Source organism: Mucor velutinosus (assembly GCF_035048745.1).
Source record: "Mucor velutinosus strain NIH1002 chromosome Unknown tig00001547, whole genome shotgun sequence".
Taxonomy (NCBI): domain Eukaryota; kingdom Fungi; phylum Mucoromycota; class Mucoromycetes; order Mucorales; family Mucoraceae; genus Mucor; species Mucor velutinosus.
The window spans coordinates 107,179-126,720 of NW_027041901.1; the positions used below are offsets into that span (position 1 = coordinate 107,179).

Here is a 19,542-nt window from a genome sequence, read left to right on the forward strand (position 1 = left end):
ACCATTTTGGCTCTGAACGATATCCTGCTATCAAAACCCGGTCAAGCGTGTAGTGATTAGAGAGCATTTTCGTGGACGAGAGTATAGGCAAAATGACTGATGACTTTTGACAATCATTTCATATTGAAAATCAAATGCTGGGTGCAGCTTTGGAGAGACAGATGAGGACGACTGTTCTGGTAGGCTTCAAGATGTGGGAGTGATGGATATGAAATTCAAGTAAATTTTCAATGCTGCATGCATGACAAGACCAATTTCACATAGTCCTGTTACACACTCTTTGTGAACCACTTGTGAATACAAGACCAAAAGAGGGATAACAATCATCACTTACTCTATTGCAGGTAGATTTTTTGAAATTGAAATCTGCACTAATGACGGTAGTCATAAAAAGGAATTCGATGCAAGTATCTGAACTAGACATAGGATATAGCCAAATTCAACAAAAAACAATCAAATAACCAACGAGTATGGGGTGAAATGTATATACATTAGATTGCAAGTTTATTTTCAAAGAGGAAATATATACACATATGCCATTTTTAAACAAAACTTTCTTCTCGATGCTGTTACTGTTGTCTACAACTGATTTCTACCAGTACTGTCATCAATTTTGCGTCGCTTTTCATTCGCATACAAATACCATTGTTGCTGTTGCTGTTGTTGCTGATCATTCATTGATTGTATATGGCCTAACTGGGGTATAATATTACTGTTTGAGCTACTCGCAACAGCAGTGACGGCAGCTACAGTCGTAGGTATTGTTGTAGCAGCCGAGAAACTAGCGTTGAATTGTAATTGTTGCTGTTGCTGCCGCTGCTGCTGCTGCTGCTGTTGTTGTTGTTGTTGTTGTTGCTGAGGCAGTTGCGGTAAATACTTAATGCCTTTTCCTTTTCCTTCCGTATTGTTATTAGCGTCCTCGCCATCCTCAATCAGCGTTAATTGTGGCGTCATATCGTTTAATCCTAATAGACTGCCATTCAATGAATAGTTTTGCTGAAGTAACTGAAGCTGCTGCTGCTGCTGTCTTTGTCCCACCAAATGAGCACAGTATCTCTCCAGTAAACTACCCAATGAACCTTGGTTGAATGGCTTTGGTAAGATGTCTGTCATTCCGCTCATAAAATACTGTTGGATATCCTGATCTGTTGTGTTTGAAGTCATGGAGATAATAGGTGTCCAAGTATCGTATTGTCGAATATTTCGTGTGGCAGACATGCCATCCAATTTCGGCATCATGATATCCTACAAACAGTTACAGTCAGTCATCTGCAAGACTGAGTTTTGGCGTATCAGACATTACCATTAGCACCAAATCATATTTGCCTGTGCCCAACTTTCTCACAGCCTCCATACCATCAACAGCTACATCAATTGTACAACCTGCAATTTGGAGTAACTTTGTTGACAATCTACGGAATAATGAATCATCATCTACCAATAAGACTCTCGGTGGCACTGACCACCCGGGTTGCATGCGCTTTCTTTTTCGTATATGTGCCGATGCGTTGATGACGGGTATCATGGACGTAGAACTAGCGATTTGTTGTGCCTGTATTTGTTGCTGTTGTTGTTGTTGTTGTTGTTGCTGTTGTTGTTGTTGTTGCTGTTGTTGTAATTGCTGCTGCTGCTGCTGCTGCTGCTGCTGTTGTTGTTGTTGTTGTTGTTGTTGTTGCTGATGTATTTGTTGTTGAGAGTTATCAATAAGAGTCGGCATCATGACTTGACCAGATGAACCAGCTGCTAGATTTGTGTTCCCACTCAATGTATCCGATAATCGTTCCAATTTTACTTCTCCCATGGTCGACGCCGTGTTGTATGTATCCATCATTGCTTGCAAGTCTTGCCCCACAGCCACATTATTTTGCTTTGAAACAAACGACATAATGTCCTTCATAAGTAAATCTTGATCCTTCATGTTTTGTCGAAATCCTTGAATGCTATCCAAAACGACGCTGTACTTTTTGTCGAACCCTTTGATCTTGTCCGTCATCTTTTTTTGTGTATCTTTGAGGCTGTTGATCTCCTTCTGAAGATTGCTGGCGAGTGTCTTCATCTCTTCTGCCAGCACGTTGGTGGGTAATCTTGAGTTTGCTAATGACGAACCTGTCGCATTAGACGCTGATGATGATTGACTTGCTTGCGCCGCTTTTCCAGTAGGTTTTCTCTACAAGATGGTTACGATAAATATCATGTTGATAGGCGCCATGAAGCAATTAGTACCTTGATATCTTCCAAAAGCTCTCTTCTGTTGTATTTGAAATTGGGATGCTGAAACTCCCATGCCTTGATGCAAATTTGTTAAATAAGTTGCAGTTTACTAAAGTGTATACGTACCTGGTCGCCGTAAAGACGGTGTCCATCATCTGGCATCCTCAGCTTGTGGAAATCATACTTGTTCAGCTGGCGTACAAAGCTTTGAAAGTTGGAATGCTTAAAGTGTTTTGGCAAAATGTGGCGAGCGAATTCATTGGGATCTTTGACAACAAACGTGTCTCCTTCGGCTCCCCAAGAGAAGACCTGAGGATAAATGTTGTCCTCTAGCATACTATAACCGCACGATGAGTGATTACTATTGCAAAAAAAAAAAAAAAAAAAAAAAAAAAAGACAATCGACTCAAGTACACCTACCCAAACAACTTCTTGACAAACTCGGGTATACTATTTGAATTCGGTAAGCTAGTATGTGCTTCATTTATTGGAGGTGAGGATCCAAGCATTATGTTGTATAGATGATCAAAACTGTAGTTAAACGAGAAGAAAAGAGAACTGTAGAAAGCTGCTGTAATGGAGCAGAAATAGAAAAAGGAATAAAAACTGAGTTGCAATGGGCTATATAGTGTCCCGAAACATGTGCAACACAGCCCTTTATTATCCATTTAGTCGAAAGTCAGTGGTGTCTGTCGCAAACGATCGAAAAAGTCTCTTAAACGTACCAGTCAGCATGCTGCGTCCAGCACACAATGAACATTTATAGAGCTACAGACTGGGATCCTGTCAAATACGGCATTTCATTTGATCCACTGGCTTTTACATTGGCTTGATTCTACGTCGACTGAACGAGCGCTACTGGCGCAGATTAGAGCCACATCCAAGGCGCTATATTACATTTGCTAATGTCATATGCTTGCAAGGTACTGCATTTGACACCTTCCAACAGGCCCTCAAATCAGACATGTGCCTAATTTGATAGCTACTAGCCTGTAATCATACTGGAAATCTTCAAATACAACATGTATCATCAGTGATGTCAATATCAAATCAAGCACGTTTTCAGGGTGACTAAGATGCCATGCGCACCCAGAAAAGCGAAATTGAACTTTTGACAGTTCTAGGAGGGCCCATTTCACAAAGCTAGCGACATTTGAAATTGTTTTTTAGTGCAACATCTATGGAATAGACGTATATTAAAATGATGAATTAGATGATGAAGAGTATGACACAAAACTATATATATATCATATAAAGCTGCTAAAGTAGATTTTACTCCTTCTAGTTCGAATGCAGTAGACATCGATATGTGTGTGTGTGTGTGCAACATGTAAGATCTAATCTTGCCCCAACAGCTCTTGGAAATAAGCTTTTGTATCGAGCCTAATACAACGGCATGACCTTTAGATGCATAACTATCTTTGCATAATCAAGCAGACACCGATAATTCTGTTTGTAATAAGCATGTGCTGATGATGATGAATAAAGTGTGTTCCTGAAATTCTAATGGGACTAAAAAGTAACCTTATGGCGCATCCCAAGCTATAGCATGTCACCATAGCATCTACCATTCCATACTTGTTAAATGCCCAATGGCTCTCTTTTGCAATAGTTGATAGATACCATGAATAACATCATATCGTAACATAATAAATTTATGGTCCTAGACACTCTCAAAGCCTCAAAAAGGAAAGAAGTTGATCTAACAAGTATGTTGGTAGACTGGTGTTATTAAATATAGAATTCAAAGGGAATAGCTTGGCTGACAACAACGCTATGCAATCTGCCACCTACTTTCCATACGCTTCAAAAACGTCTATTACTGTAATGCCTTCATAATGAACAGGGCATTGAGTTTGCCAGCCGGCCCCGCAAGCCAAAATCAATTCAAATCCAGATACATAGTCTGTTCCAGATTGGCCAAATCTTGAGGATTTTCGACTCGATTGAGCTTTTTTTTAGCAGATTCGACTATGTAAAATATGCTAATCATCTTTATGCTTCTTTAAGCTGTCTTGGAGTGCTTTTCAAAGCGCATCCAATGGTACCAAGTAAGGTAGGTGTTTTGAATAAACTTACTGAGTACTTTACAAAAATATGAAAAGAGGTTTCTGGCCAAAATGTCGAGATTTTGCATATGAAGTCCTCATAAACAAAGTTTCAGAGGTTGCTTTGGATCGAGGGAAGCATTTTGAAATAACATATGCCATAGTAAAAGTCTTCATTTTGAAGGTCAAAAACGCGATCGTTTGATTTTCGACGAAAACCAGGAGGGGTACCTCATGCTTTTTTGTCGAATTTTGGCCATGTTTTTTGGGTCTTCAAAAAGTTGAACAAAGGTGTCAGAAAGTAACTGCCAGATCAGAGCAACTGTTTGGCACTATTTCGGTAGCCTAAAACTGATTTTAACACGAGATAACACAGCTGTATTTGGCACACTCTTGACTAGAAAGGGGTAATATTATTATACTGGTTGCCCGTATATGAAGTAGCTACGTGTATATGGGTGTAAAGCATCACATAAGAATCAAATGCACAGATAATATGAAGGGCCTTCATGTGTAAGTAGAGGGTCAACATGAAAGTAGCAGTATTTTGATAAGATACACAAGGGCAATCGGTAGCTGCGCAGGTTGATTCTCACCGAAGCGAAGCGAACGTACAGAGCCATCCGAAGCATAAACACTCGTTTATATAATAACATTTAACAAGTCTAGTTGTGTCGAAAAAACTTCATGCCCATCCAATTCCACAGTACCCAATAGATCCAGACAATCGCGGTGATGGGTATAAGCAAGCAGTAGTAATTATCGTATTTAATCCAATCCAGAATCTATTGACATGTAGCATTTAGTGATCATCTTGGTGCCTTGTGCAAAGCAGTCTACCTTGTTGTTTGTGTCTGGCATGTATTTGCTTCCTATGATTGAATAGCCAGACATGACAAATACAAAAATAGTGCCTATGAGCAATGCATAGCCATAAAGATAAGTGGTATCGGGTATAGTCTCTGGCAAATGCACTGTCATTCTTCTGGCATAATTGGGCTGCCCTGCTGTATACAGCGTGTTATTCATTGTAGCATTGTTATTTGATATTCTTGGTAGTAAGATGGATTTTGATGATCTTCTGCGATGATGAGTCTGCATACACTGGATGAAAAATTATTTGATGAAAAAAAAAAAAAAAGGAAGAGAGGAGCATCAAATATTTTATTTCTTGTTCCCAGGCAAATAATCCTTTGATAAATCGATATGAGCCAAGTGAGTATTAGTGATTTTGATCCTCTTGTTTCTGGTCTTTGATTTCTTTGGCTTGGACTGTTGGCATTGCAATTAGCATCATGATCTGTTTCACTGTCTCGTTCTTAAATATACCTCTGATGTCACTTTCTTTTCGAACACTTCCATCGTCTTGAGACCTGCTACCTCCAAGGCCTTTGGCAGATCAGTTTCGTCAGGAATAGGGATTTCTGCCCACATCTTTTTGAACTCTACATGGGCACTCTGATCAACATCTCCTGCTGAACATTTTACTCTTATACCTACCTGGATCAATGGTTGTATTGTATTGTGAATCGTTGTGAAATAGTACTCGAGGATTTCCATCCTTGTTGCGCACAACCAAGATTTGTCCTTCTGATGCCAATTCTTCTACTGCGCTGCTCAATTTCGAGTACGAATCCTTGAGGTCTTTGTAATCCATGCCGCCCTCATTCTTCTTTTGAATCAATAATGATAAAAGGTCCTCTTTGCTTCTGATCTGGTATGTAGGCTTGTATGCAAATGTCTTGTTGGCTGCGTCGAATTCAATCTTGTTGTTGTTGACTAGTTTATCCCACAATGCTTGATTCTTTCCAATATCCACTTTAGTTCGAGATGCAATACTGACAACAGACTGCGGATTATCACTGTCTTTGAGGAACTGAATGACTGTGTACAATTGACTCATGGCATGATGACCCGTGCCCGTATTGGCAGGTTGTGAATAGACTATCGATGCGGTAAATAACAGATGAGAGCACATCTAGCTCATTCCATCCTTACCAGTGGATCTCTTTCGCTTCTTGTCATGACCATTCTCAAAAGAAGCCTTTGTGTTGTTTGCAATAGTTCCTGTGTATGATTTCGATTCCTTTACGGGCGCTGCTTGGCCAGCACGCTTCACAGCAATGTCAGCATTTGCCTTGAATGATTTCTTGAAACTCTTTAATTGATCGTTTAATGCAGACATTGTGTGGTGTTGTAGAGGAAAAAGAAATAAGGAGACACGAAAAATTGACATTCAACAATTTAAATACTCTATAGAACAGTAAAAACAGCCACATACACACACACACACACACACACACTACACAGCTTTCATAAGAACAACTGCACACACTCACAGCAGACACATTATACACAACATCTATCGTTTATACAAATGTTTATTGTTTTAATAAAATAAGAAGCGAGGAAGAAATAGGTAGAGGAATCTAATGAGTCTTGGCAATTCCTACAGCAAATATGTCATTAGCACGCCATATCACACTCTCTCCAACACAGCACACAACTTACTTTGGACATCGATAATAGCTTGCTCAAGAATTTGTTGTTGAATCTTGGGATCTTGCAAGTCCTTGTTGATCTTCTCAATCAAATAAGCAGCCAATTGCTTTTGCTCACGATCACGAACATTGGCTTCATGACGAACCCAAGAGTCCAAAGTGGCCTTGACTTCATGAGCAACGTCAACTTGTTGCTTCAACTTGAAGGCCTCAGCTTCCAATTGAGCAGTTTCACGAGAGAGCTCGAAAAGAGCCTTGGTAACTTCAACAAGATCCTTCATTTGACCGACTTCGTTGATGCGTTCGTTGACAGCAGTCTTATGATCTTCACGAGCTTGAACCAAAATGTTCTTGATGCGGTTGATGTGGTCGTTGGCCATGTCGTTGAAGGGCTCTCTGAGGTACTTGAGGAGGACACCGAGGAGACCAGCAGAGGCGACCAAGACCAAGGTTTCTTCGTTGAAGACGTAGATTTCCTTGGAAATCATAAAGGTGGCGAGACCGGTACCCAATGTAAGGAAACCAGTCTTGGAAACGAGGCTGTTACCAGGAAGGGCGTTGATGATGCTGTTGGCCTTTTCCTTGGGTTCAACTAATACACATGTATATCGTCAGTCTATCATATTCCTCTACATTTCATCTCGTTTTCAAGGTTGTACCTTCTTTTTGGGTGGTGTAATGACGAACACTAGCAACATACACATTTAGCTTTTGGAAATGAGATGGATCAGGTCAATGTACTTACGCAGTAGCGCCCAAAGATTGGCGAGAAGTGTTGATTAAAGTAGGGCGAGCAACGATGGCAGCTAGAAAGGAGAAAGCAATGGTCAGTTATCGCTCGTAATAAAATCTACAATGATGGTGATTTTTTTTACCATTAGCGGCACTCTTGGAAATTAAACGGAAAGCCATGTTGAAAATAGCAGTGGAAAGGGGTGAACTACATCGACTATATTAATACAGGTTATCAAATGTGATAATTTGTATATCTCTTACAATTTTTACTGTTAAAGAGGAAAAAGAATAGAAAAAAAAATATGGGGTTTGGATTATTGTGAGTTGAATGTGTCTGTGGATGTGTGGTGTATTGTGTTGTGCGGGTGAGTGGGTGGGTCCCTTGCTTCAGCCTGTAAACTCGTCGCCTATAAAACAAGAGGCCGGCGACAAGTTTGTGCTAGTCGACATTCGGTGCTCTAGTTGAATTTTCTATTAGGGACCATTAGATGAACAAGGGGGAGGCTACATTTTACGTCACCCATGCCATCATCGAAAAGTCTTCTCACTGGGATTTAAAGGTATTCCTCTCTTGGAAGAAACCCATCTGATGGATCATGCAGATTTTATCTGAACACTTGCTATGAGATTTTCTCTATGAGTATCCAGGCTTGCTTGATATTCAGTCAAATGGAGGCAGGCAATCAAGATGCAATCAACTTGAATTAATGATGCTCACCTGCCCACATTTGGATGCCATCATGATTCACATTTCATGTTTTCATTCGGGGTTGCGCATTGGAGACCCGGATCATCTGGATTTCATATAAATTTGCATGATTTGATGCGAAATTGCATTTTACATAACTTTACATCATGTCGAGAATACAACAAGGCATTGCACAAGAGCATCCAGTAAGTTAATCTGCTTTCTAACTACTCCTAGGAACTGAACAAATGTCCATTAGGAGTGGATTTTACCAAGGCTTTGTCAGCAAAATGCTAATAAAACCGGTGTCTACGCAGCGAGTATGATATTCTGCATATTGTGTTGGGAAGAGGTTGATTAATACTAACATTTAATATAGTTATTGCTGGTCTGATTGCGTGTAAGATATAGCATAGCGAGTGGATGATGATGAGACATCTAATTGCCATTGAATACAGTGCCAGTGGGTCGTCGTCTTGGATTAGATAAGAACAGAGCATTATTCTCTGCATTAGGTAGGCTTAATAGACATCAATGGCACTGGCGGTATACTCACCGCCATGTACAATCAGGTGCTTCTGGTATTGCGGGCTATGTTACTGCAAAATACACCTATGCTCATTGCGAGAAAACGTACGGCTTCTTCCATGGCATGGAGCATGTTCAGCAAGAAATTAAAAAACAGAGCGAAGAGAAGCACGATGCAAGCGGTTCAGAATTGCACTGAATTGTTGGGAGGATACTCCTACTATAGCATTTATATTGAACAGCATCTTGAAGGATTTCCATGCATTTTGAACGGACGCTGCCATTCTGAATTTCTGATCATCGCCATGATGAGAGTATTAGCATATCGTCATTTAATAAATAAAAATGCATTTTCTCAACGCATAACTTGCGACATGGTGCGCCTCTATTTTCATGGTAGTCGCATTGACACAACCTTGGTGATTCCAACCATAATGATTACCACATCTGATTGCCCCAAAAGATACACTCCATAAGCATGACAACATGCATTTAAGGACCGTAAATTTAGTATTAATGCATATTTGCTCTTTTTCATTTCCGTTTTCGTCTTTGCACCATGTACAGTTTTATGAAAAAACGAGAATATGGAGTGTTGAACCCATTGCGATTAGAGAGAGCAGAAACAACAAGACGAGTGTATAGCTTGCAATTAAGCAAAGACAAAGAGCTGGCTCTTTCTCACAGAGGTTTGTAGAAGACTCACGCGCAGCAATACTGAAAGTACATTTCATCTCATCGGGCCACACTATAGGTGGAGTGAATTCAATTAAGATCGAGACGATTGAACAGAGATAGTGAGTGCTCAGATCTTTGATACTATCTAGTGGATTGTCATTTACCTTTATAGCCTACTATCTGGAGGTGGCGATGGCAAAGTGCATGTGTTTGATTTACAGGCAATGCCAGCCGAGCACATGAGGAATGAGCCCATTGCAAGCACAGCAAGGTAAGGCATTGTTTGTATATAGGGCATGGTGTTGCAAACATGGAGATCTTAATTAACGGTTTAGAATGGATCGACATAAATATGCTGTCACCTCAGTATCATGGTTTCCTTTTGATACAGGCATGTTTGTCACATCCAGTTATGACACAACAATCAAAGTATGGGACACAAATGAGATGAAGGTTAGTAGGAGTTGATCCGTGAACGGTATCCGTTTTTAATTAACGGAAGCTCTTTTCCAGCCAGCCTATGAGTTTGACATGGAAGCAAGAGTCAATTGTCAATCCATGTCACCGATAGCATCGCATTCACTTGTAGCAAGTAAGTTGAATTCTGGAGACATCCTTCGTCATCATAGACTCATGCTCATTTGCAACAATACAAGGTGCCGCTTCTGAGCCCAGGATTAGATTGTGCGACCTCAATAGTGGTGCCTTCACCCACTCCTTGACGGGTCACTCTGGATCGGTGTTGGCCTGTACCTGGTCCTTGAATCAAGAATATATTTTGTACTCTGGAGGGTAAATTATATATGCCTCTACATCATTCTATTTGACTCACACACTGTCAAACATTACAGCGATGATCGCACAATCCGGGTATGGGACATACGACGAGCTTCTTCCTGCTTGATGTCTCTTGACCAAGACAATGCTGGTAAGAAGCCAAGCGTCTATGCATCAATTGCTGTCACATCATACTCACCCCCCTCCCCCCTTTATTAGCGATGCGAGATCCCTTGGCAGAGACCAACACAGCACATGGAAAGGGCGTAAATGGATTAACAATGACACCAGATGGTCGATACTTGGTATCACTCGGCTTGGATGAAAAGATCCGGTTATGGAATACAGAATCGGGAAAGAACACATTTGTAAATTACGGGTCCAGTTGGAGAAACAGGTTCAAATTACACATGGAGGCAACTGTGTCTAGTGCTGATGTCTGGCCGCCACTTTTGTATATACCCAGTGATGACAGACAGGTGCTTGTCTATCGATTGCTTGACGGCGTGCTTGTTCAGCGGCTGAAAGGGGCGTATGGTCGAGTGATCTGCGTAGAGAAACGAGATGCCTATCAAGAATACTACAGTGGATCCAATGGAGGAGAAATACTAGTTTGGGAACCACCGATACAAGGTGACACTCTAGATACCATGGAGGATGTGGATCTGGACGCTTGGAGCGTTAGTGAAACGGAAGATTAAATAAATATGTTTTGGATTTAGGTCCTATATGGAAAGATCAAGGGGTAACTTTAGTATAATTGAATCAAGGTGGATACAAGTAGTAGAAAATAGAGAGCTGTGAGCCTTACCTTTGTAATAGAATGGAGCATTTCATGAGGCATGCATTGAGCTTGAGGAGAAATCGCTTGAAATCATAAAACTAGAATGATGTAAAGCGAGCACGCTTGTACGCCGGAGATGGCCTATATGACACGCTCAAACATCATGATATGGAGGTGCTGTGTACGTCTTTATCGTCCGCGTGAAGAAAGCGCCTACATGCCCTTTTGTGTAATTGTGTTACCCTTGAGGGAAGGTTAAAGAATTTGGGCCCGAGTGGTGAATACATGAAACACACACACACACACACACACACACACAATGCTACTTCAAAAAAAGCCAAATGCAAATACTTATAAATAACCATACGAATGTGAAAGGATATTGCTCTTTTTCCTCTTTCATTTTTTGCTTTTCATCGCTTTTTATTTACACATCGTCCACACTATACTATAATAAATCAAAATGGGTTGCTGTATTTCTCATCCTTTCTTTGAAAAGGTACAATTTAAAATGATTAAATTTGACATGTCACTAAATGTCAATGATTCTAGGAAACTGTCTATGAAGTTACATTGGATGCTGATGGTGTCGCTCAGCGTGTGCCTAAAGGACAAGGCACTCATTTCATTCACATCTCTTCCAAGAACGGAGAGACTCACTTGGAAGAAAAGGTACGAAATGATAGAGTGTAAACATGTATAAAGCGTAACTTATTTTGTACAAATTGAAAATGCAGACTGAGCAACCATCACGCCCTGCAGTTACTCACGATGGCAGCAATAACAAGTGGCCATCACTTACAACACCACCTAGTTACAACAGCAAAGTGGCACCTGTGAATGATGTGCAAGAGAAAGATCAAGTTTCATCTTAAATTAGCTTATATAACACATCAAGCTCAAAACAAAAGAAGGAATTACCAACACTCCTTTTTGTCAAAAATTCAAGAAAATGATCAAAGCTATCGATTTCATGTAGTTGTATATATATATATATATCCATTCCTTTATATCCCCCCCCCCTTGGCATTACTGCTATAATTTGTCTCGCCCCTTCTTTTCCCCTTCCTGCTCTTGTTGTATGATACGTCAAGTTGTTCTTATATAATTAAAATTCGTTGATTTGTAATAATTGTTTACATTTGATGAGTATTTGCTCAAATTTATAATATAGAGTACAAACAAACGTATTATCAACAAACCGTTTTACTGTGCCATCAGCACTATCCTCGTTCAAGTTTCATTCGCCACCGTTTTCCCTTGATGATGGGGGATGGGTCATCATCATCTACACTCTATAAAGGCATCTAGTTCAAATCACAATTTGAATGATATGCTGACGGAAGACATGTTCGGGTGCAAAACCGCTCCGAAAGAGACGACATGGGCGTACAAGCACCTTCTTTTGTACAAGAAATCTTATTATAGATGCTGGTTAAACCACACTGATTCTAGATGAATGGAATCAGATGTGCCTGAATTTGGTCATTTTTAGCAACCACTCTCAAACATGGAAATGTCATGTTGTGTCCATTCAAAGCCAGAGGGAAACAATGACACTGAGAGAATTAACCTCACAAATAGTGCACCAATCAATGCAACAACGCTCTCATCTCTTTGGTAGTGTTATTCAGCCACATTTGTGCTTATTGTTCGCTCAAATGCGCTCAATCTTGCTTCAGAGCAGGGCAAAGAAAGAAAGCAAAGGTGATCCAAATGTTATGTCAATGCCATTCCATGTAAGATTCAGCTCGAGATGATTGGAATATGTTTATAGCACTAGCTGGTAAACAAGTAAACAAAAGGATCATAGAACACAGTATAGCATCGTGATAAGTGTAGCGGGGCTCATCAGGTGGTACACACTTGCTACCACTCAAGCACTATCTCACTAGTATTCCCACTGCTATGCGAAAGTTAAGAATTCGACACAAAGTGCGTTATCTTTAAAGAGTGCGTATTTATACCAACATGTCTGTTTTAGCCAAGAGCTGTGATGTACAACGCTTCCAATGTAACCCACATCATGCCTTCAAATAGTGTTTGAATCACGCAACTGGCAACCTTGGGTAATGCCTAACTTTGAATGTTGCAATGCCAACACAGAGTGCCTGTGGTAGATGTCAGGGCAGCATTGAAGCTGCTATAACCACAGTATTTGCCATTAATGCAATCCTTTTACAAAGCAAGTTGAGCAACTGTACATGAAATGCAATGATGGCAGTCTGGCGCAAGATACGCAATCAAGTTGCATGCATCTACGAACAGTCAGACCAATGCAAGAAGATGCCTATTATTAGAGAATTTAAAAGTCTAAGGAGTTTATTGGATATTTTACAATGAAAAGGGCCGAAAAATGAAAGATGGAGTTGCGTAAATTACAGAGAAATTATATATAGGATGATGGGATCATCAGCGAAATTAGAGATAGATGGCAAACGGGATGGATAGGTTTAAATAGGTGTATGCACAGCAGAGCCTGTATTGGAGTGTGTAAAACGACTACTTGCTGTATCTTGTCGAGCCAGCTGTTGAGAAATCGATTGCTTGTCAAAATCAGAGTTCAAATCAGAAATAGAATGGGCACGAGGACTATTGATGACAGAAGCCGTGTCGCCGTGCATGTCAGAGACAGACAGTTGGGATTGCGTCCATTGAGGGAGCATGATGCTTTGATGCAGGTTGGTGATGCGCTTGACGTAGATGGCGGTTCTATTAAAATGTGGTTGATGAGCACACCCATCTCAATGTTATCTACTAACACTACTTACAGTTTCTTGTCAGCAAAGGAATTCATGGCCTTTCGTCTCTGTTTATCGCCAAAACGAGATCGGGGAAAGTTGCTAGGATGCACTATAATGACTGTATCTACCAGGAAGGAATGATGATCCAGTACAGCATTGACAACGAGTGGCACTACAGCCAAAGCATGTTCATTGGTCTTGACAGAGACCACTGCCACCACTTCATCTTTATGCTGGAAAACAATACTATGCAACAAAGTTAGCATTCGGCTATACCGCATCACTATCCACACACTTACCTTCCACCAGATGGAATGGCTGGATGACATCGCTCAATGGAAAGTTCCACATCAATTGGAAAGTAAATCAAACCATTTCTAACAATGGTTTCGCTGGCAGGACCAAGCACGTAGAGACATTGACCTTCTTCCAGCATCATGGGCTGCATCATTCGGTTATCCACGCGACGTCTTACATTCCACAAGAAGCCGAAATCACCGGTGCGCATGTATTTGATATTAGGGTCATTGCCAGCAATGGTAGCTTCAAATCGCTTTTCGTGTGTCGCATCGTCCATTTGGAACATGGTGGTGGCATTGCTGTCTGAAGACACCCAAATCTCACCGACCACGTTACTTGGACAGATGGTCAATGTCTCTGGATTTACTATAGCCACCATGGTGTTGCTGGGTACGATGCCAGAGTCATTGAGCAAGATGCCATAGTGCTCTTCTTCGGGGCTGAGTGTGCGAATGATACCTTGACGCAGCCAGTAAGGGTCAATGGAGATGGCAATAGGCTCCATCAGCATGTAAGAGCGTGTCGTAATCATGGGATTCGCAGCATGGCTGTACACCGTGTTGATGGACTCCTTGTCCAGCTTTTGTCTCGCAAAGTATCTCGCCATGTGCTGATACAGAAGCGGTTTGGGCCTGCCGTCGTTTGCCAGCATGAGATTCTGGACACCCTTCAGTGTAATGTGCTTGCAATCATTGTTGTTCATGCGGTTCATGGCAAATTGCACCAACGCATTGGTCAAGAAGGCGTCTTTGGTCTTGTAACGCTGCAACGACTCAAAGAAACAAGCAGGATTCATGTAGAAATCAGCAGAGGGGATCAACACAGTGCTGCAGCCAACATAAACACCACAGAACAGAGCGTGCAAGAAACCCAGGCCCTCGTACGTACCCAAGCCAGTGGTGACTATGCCTCGTTGAAATCGCATTTGACACGTTGTCTTTTGTGTTCTGCACTGATTCAGAATGGTGTCATGACTGAGATGCGTATAGCAGCGACGGCCATCTGAAGTGGTTTGGATCAGCACAACGGTAGGTGAATGTCTGTTCTTGTTGATCCAGTCCGGACGCACCATGAAACCGCTTTCTTTGCCCAGCATCTTGTGGTGCTTGGGTGCTTTGGAAATGTTGATCACTTCAGGGAGCTTGTAGCTCTTGTGAATATGCGTCTTGATAGCAGCCTTGACAGCACTGTGCTTCATCACATCATCACCACCCGAGTTGACCAGGATGGCTGTAACGCCAAGTTCGCGTGCTACGTCCACTATTTGCATCGAAAACTCGGATATACGCTGTGGTTGCTGCTGAGGATCGACAGGCTCCACAGGCACAGGAACCACGCCCATCGCAAGACATGCATAGATACAGATAATGTAGTCAATGCCAAAAGGCATCATCACCAGAACCTTGGCACCTCGTTTCAGCCCCTTCTTGGTCAAATGCGTTGCCACGGTAGCAGACTTGTAGCTCAACTTTCTCCATGTATAAGGCTTGGTGCTGATTGTAGACCCATTCTGTGTGGACACCGTGTAGCACACTTCCTCTGGGTTCATGGTGGTACGCCATTGCAAGATATCCACGATATTGGTAAATCGAGAAACGTCGTATTCGGTTCGTTCATCTACCACCACGCGTACCTTTTCCATGCCCGTGTGTTGATGCTGAGGGTGAGGTACAATCGCGCCTGTTCGAACCGCCTTTTCATACGCCATGCCAGAAAGCCACAAGTCCTTGGAGGGGTCTTCATTCTCGGCCAAGTTGAAGATGGTGCGATCCACGTCAATTTTGATATAGCGGATAGCGAGCTGTCCTTGCAAAAAGTATCTCTTGGTCAACAGCGGATGGATAGCACGTCGTCCGTGAATCAGTTGTCTGGGTAAGCCATTCTCCTTGACAAACACAATGGCATACGCTCTCAGTCCATGAAATTCAATCAATGCTTCATCTATTTCGGTTGCTACTCGAGCAATATCAGATCTTTGAGCACTGGATTCGCATACAACTACTGGTAGATGTTGATCGTTGACTCGCACTTCAAATACAGTACTAGAGCAGAGAATGAGAACATGGACACATACCATAAATACAGCAGCCAAAACTTACCACTGCTCAATACGCGCACGTTTTGTTACTGTATTCAACAATTCACTAGCATAGTAGATATCTTCCAACCCAAAATCAGCACCCAAACGTTGCTGTCTAATACGTTCTTCATAAGAGCCAAGCACAAACAGCCGACCACCAATGATGGTACCACACAGCCCAGTTCTCAGAAAAGACTCGCCGTACACCTCTGGATAAGACGATTCAGAAGGCACAATCAGAGGACGTGCATGAAAGATGGATTCTGTGTGCTTTGGTAATGCCCAGAAACCACCGTCCATGGTAGGCGAATTCACCCAAATCTCACCCACCGTATCAGCAGGACAAAATGTCGCTGCGTCAGGATCCACAATCGCCACCGATGCTTTTGGCATACAAAAACCGAACGATTCCACACATACTCTGCCTGCTTCATTAGCGAGTTTTTCCTTTTGAGCATCTGCGCCTGCAGCTACCACCATGACCTTGTTCAATTTCAAGGCTTGCGCATCAAATAAACAAGCAAAGACATCACGAGAGCTGCCTGGTGCCAGGACAGACTGCGTTTTGATGACGGGTCGACTGATTTGATGTCCATCTTCAGTGATGATTTCCTCGGTTTCGACAAATTCTTCCGTGTAAGCAGGTCCCAGGTTGTCTCGCATACTGAGGATTTTGCCGCCGTGTTCGGGTAGAGACAGTACAGGGCAGACTACTTCGAGTGGATTATCGGTATTGCCCAGTGGACGCAGCAGTTTGTCGGCAATGTCTTGATTCAATTCAGGGCGCACTGTGTTGGTATCGACTATGAGATATCGAAGCGAGGACAAGTCGGGTGTCACTTTTTTGCTGTGCGAGTTGACCTCTTTGGGATGTGCTTGGTAGTATTTTGTGATGGATTTCAATGCAGGGTAATCGGCCAATGCCATGGTTGCTATGGTTACCATGGTTGAGTTCATTTGATGGTATGCACATGTAAGAGTCTAATGTTACCTTTATACTTTGACAGGACGTAAATCCAAACAGCAGGCGAATCCACAATGGAACCGCTGGCAAATACCATGTTGTTTCCCGCATAGACAGAGTGTAGGACAGACAGAATCAAGCCAATTTGCTGTCTCGGCTCAAAATAACTAACCACGGTCTCTGGACTACGAGCATTCTTCTTGGGCTTGACCAGAACAGCGCCATCTTCCCCAGTGATGATTGTTGTCTCTGTTGTAGCCGCTTGAAATGTTGCACATTGTTCCATAATAGAAGCATGGGAAACGGTGACACCCTTCAATTCGCCATTGCTTGCTTTTGCATATTCGATATATGCAATTTCAGGCACTTTGATAGGTGGATATTCAGCTGCCTTTTTGGATGGATACCATGTCCCCATCTCGTTTGTCTTCCACCAGCTGATACTGGGAGGAAATTCGATGGATTTTGCTTGCATGTCCTTGGTGAATGCTCGCTGGTTGTGATCGGTTGTCAAGATGAGGTAAATGTTGGCCAGTGTCAAGATAAAGGAGAGTTCAGACAGATCCTCGGCAGCATTGATAGGGACAGCTGTCACTCCAGCCAAGAAACAGCCAAACAATGCTGGGATGAATTCGAGTACTTCTGATTTTCGATAGATGAGTGCAATACGATCGCCTGGCTTGACGTTGCCCTTGGATTTGATAACTTGAGCAATTTTCTCGGCACGCGCATTCAGTTTCTCCCAAGACAGTGTTGTAGGCTCCTTGCCACGCGCATCCACAAGCGAAAATGCATCTTTCAATCGATCGCCACTCTTTGCTGATCTGAATCGAAGCACGTGTGCTAAATTTGGGAAATCTGTCAATACCGTTTTATTGTCTGCGTCATAGAGTGTGAATGGAATAGATCGACCCTTCAATGGTGTCATTTGACGGCCTGCCAAGTCTTGCAGAAACATTTGGTCGATAAGATCGTTCAGCATAAGTTTGGGTTGTGGGGCTGGTTCAATGGCTTTGAAGGTGGTAGCCATGTAGCTGTCTCTGTATCTGCTTCTCCCGTTAATGCTGTTGCTTCTGCTGCTGTTAGAGCGAGAACAACGTACGGTAGCTGGTCCATATAAATCGACCATGGACAAAAGACTGTTGGATGAGAGGGATTGACGCATGCGACTGGACGCTGACATGATGGACGCCTCTCTTCCAAGACCACCACCACTAGGTCGCCATGAAGCAGATGAAGTCTCTATTCATGAGATGAGCACACGATGTGTCATGATGTATGTCTCGCACTAACACTTACCCCAATCTACAGCAGAAGGCAAGCTATCTGGTTCAGCCACCATGTCCATTTGACGTACGCTTTGTGGATAGCTCTTATTGAGCATATCATGTTTTGAATCCAACGAGGGCGATCGATTATGTTGTTGAGAGAATGGAGGCACAATATGAGTAGGTGTGGGAGGTCCATTCGTGGCATTTAAATGAGATGGTGGTCGATAACTGTACATGGACTGTGGAGGAGGCGGTTGAGGCCGGTACATTGGGTTCATTTGAGCATTCGGCAGTGGAGGAGGAGGAGGCCTACTAAATCCGTTGTTCATGGGAGGTCTACCTATATACTGATTACCATACATGGGACGAGCAGGACCCATACGCGGATCAAATACAGGGCGATTCATGTAACTTTGTGGTGGAGGTGGAGGAGGTCTATTGTTGGTGTTGTAGCTATTATCCGGCATGAAAGGGCGGGGTTGTTGTTGTTGTTGTTGTTGTAACTGTGGTGGTGGTGGTCGGATAGAGCTAGTCGAAGAAGTTGGGATGGTATGAGACGGTGGAGGAGGACGACGAACACCCATTTGAGCCATTGGGTCTGATGGTTGTTGCACGGTAAATGCAGAGTTCTGTTGTTGTTGCTGCTGGTGGTGCTCCTCCATCAATGCTGCGCCTTTCGTATCTGCTGCTGGCGAATGTGATGGAGAAGGCAAGAAATCAAGGAAATCTGTAACATCAGCAGCACTTGGCTCAGGACCGAGGTCGAGAAGAGCCAACTCGGATGTAACATTGGTGTCTGGCTGATCATCTTCGTTCGTAGAACTCATTCGTCGTCGGTTCATGGCAGCAGCCGTCCTCTCAGCAATCAAGTCTTGATAAGGCTCCAACAGCTGATTCCTCTTCTTTTCATAGCCTTTCTGTGTAATATCGCCTTCTTGTAATTCGAAATCAAGACATACTAGCTGGTCTGCTACGTCCCAAGGAAGATCGTCGTACGAAAACTTTGACATGGCAACAATTTTTTCTCCTTGTGGTTGTTCAAATTGCTGTTGTTCTAGTTCCTGTCTTGATAAAAGAGAAGAGTATCTCGTTCTAAAGTTTCCAAGCAAAGCCTAGTAAGAAAAGAAACAAGAAAAAAAAAAAAAAAAAAAAAGGCTTTAAATAGTGCAAGATGTATCCGGACCTCAAGTCGCTTTACTATACAACTACTACATTCTAGATTAAGGATCAGCT

The 19,542-nt window shown here is 42.4% G+C and overlaps 8 protein-coding genes across 8 annotated transcripts; 3 read left to right on the forward strand and 5 right to left on the reverse strand.

Moving 5' to 3' along the window:
- Positions 1 to 579: 579 nt before the first annotated feature.
- On the reverse strand, positions 580 to 2,720 carry ATC70_006451 (uncharacterized protein; the record flags this gene model as incomplete). The annotated part of the gene is made up of 5 exons (XM_064825726.1): positions 580 to 1,245; positions 1,304 to 2,167; positions 2,224 to 2,286; positions 2,338 to 2,548; positions 2,632 to 2,720. The coding sequence occupies 5 exons, from the start codon at positions 2,718 to 2,720 to the stop codon at positions 580 to 582; spliced, it is 1,893 nt and encodes a 630-aa protein (XP_064687240.1).
- A 2,204-nt stretch (positions 2,721 to 4,924) lies between these two features.
- ubi3_2 (ubiquitin-40S ribosomal protein S27a) lies at positions 4,925 to 5,288 on the reverse strand (the record flags this gene model as incomplete). The annotated part of the gene is made up of 2 exons (XM_064825727.1): positions 4,925 to 5,044; positions 5,100 to 5,288. The coding sequence occupies 2 exons, from the start codon at positions 5,286 to 5,288 to the stop codon at positions 4,925 to 4,927; spliced, it is 309 nt and encodes a 102-aa protein (XP_064687241.1).
- A 135-nt stretch (positions 5,289 to 5,423) lies between these two features.
- Positions 5,424 to 6,444, reverse strand: ATC70_006453 (uncharacterized protein; the record flags this gene model as incomplete). The annotated part of the gene is made up of 4 exons (XM_064825728.1): positions 5,424 to 5,531; positions 5,589 to 5,704; positions 5,760 to 6,203; positions 6,258 to 6,444. The coding sequence occupies 4 exons, from the start codon at positions 6,442 to 6,444 to the stop codon at positions 5,424 to 5,426; spliced, it is 855 nt and encodes a 284-aa protein (XP_064687242.1).
- A 244-nt stretch (positions 6,445 to 6,688) lies between these two features.
- PRM10_4 (pheromone-regulated protein prm10) lies at positions 6,689 to 7,672 on the reverse strand (the record flags this gene model as incomplete). Its single annotated transcript, XM_064825729.1, has 5 exons — positions 6,689 to 6,708; positions 6,771 to 7,352; positions 7,420 to 7,448; positions 7,506 to 7,566; positions 7,636 to 7,672. The coding sequence occupies 5 exons, from the start codon at positions 7,670 to 7,672 to the stop codon at positions 6,689 to 6,691; spliced, it is 729 nt and encodes a 242-aa protein (XP_064687243.1).
- A 678-nt stretch (positions 7,673 to 8,350) lies between these two features.
- On the forward strand, positions 8,351 to 8,910 carry YPI1 (Type 1 phosphatases regulator ypi1; the record flags this gene model as incomplete). The annotated part of the gene is made up of 5 exons (XM_064825730.1): positions 8,351 to 8,389; positions 8,443 to 8,503; positions 8,563 to 8,583; positions 8,642 to 8,698; positions 8,756 to 8,910. 5 exons carry the CDS (start codon positions 8,351 to 8,353, stop codon positions 8,908 to 8,910), a joined length of 333 nt encoding a protein of 110 aa, XP_064687244.1.
- Positions 8,911 to 9,270: 360 nt separating this feature from the next.
- ATC70_006456 (uncharacterized protein) lies at positions 9,271 to 10,867 on the forward strand (the record flags this gene model as incomplete). Its single annotated transcript, XM_064825731.1, has 8 exons — positions 9,271 to 9,400; positions 9,466 to 9,508; positions 9,562 to 9,660; positions 9,725 to 9,842; positions 9,903 to 9,981; positions 10,046 to 10,181; positions 10,241 to 10,317; positions 10,386 to 10,867. 8 exons carry the CDS (start codon positions 9,271 to 9,273, stop codon positions 10,865 to 10,867), a joined length of 1,164 nt encoding a protein of 387 aa, XP_064687245.1.
- A 546-nt stretch (positions 10,868 to 11,413) lies between these two features.
- Positions 11,414 to 11,825, forward strand: ATC70_006457 (uncharacterized protein; the record flags this gene model as incomplete). Its single annotated transcript, XM_064825732.1, has 3 exons — positions 11,414 to 11,449; positions 11,503 to 11,622; positions 11,688 to 11,825. 3 exons carry the CDS (start codon positions 11,414 to 11,416, stop codon positions 11,823 to 11,825), a joined length of 294 nt encoding a protein of 97 aa, XP_064687246.1.
- Positions 11,826 to 13,403: 1,578 nt separating this feature from the next.
- ATC70_006458 (uncharacterized protein) lies at positions 13,404 to 19,319 on the reverse strand (the record flags this gene model as incomplete). Its single annotated transcript, XM_064825733.1, has 6 exons — positions 13,404 to 13,662; positions 13,722 to 13,940; positions 13,994 to 16,036; positions 16,094 to 17,006; positions 17,066 to 18,280; positions 18,338 to 19,319. The coding sequence occupies 6 exons, from the start codon at positions 19,317 to 19,319 to the stop codon at positions 13,404 to 13,406; spliced, it is 5,631 nt and encodes a 1,876-aa protein (XP_064687247.1).
- Positions 19,320 to 19,542: the final 223 nt, after the last annotated feature.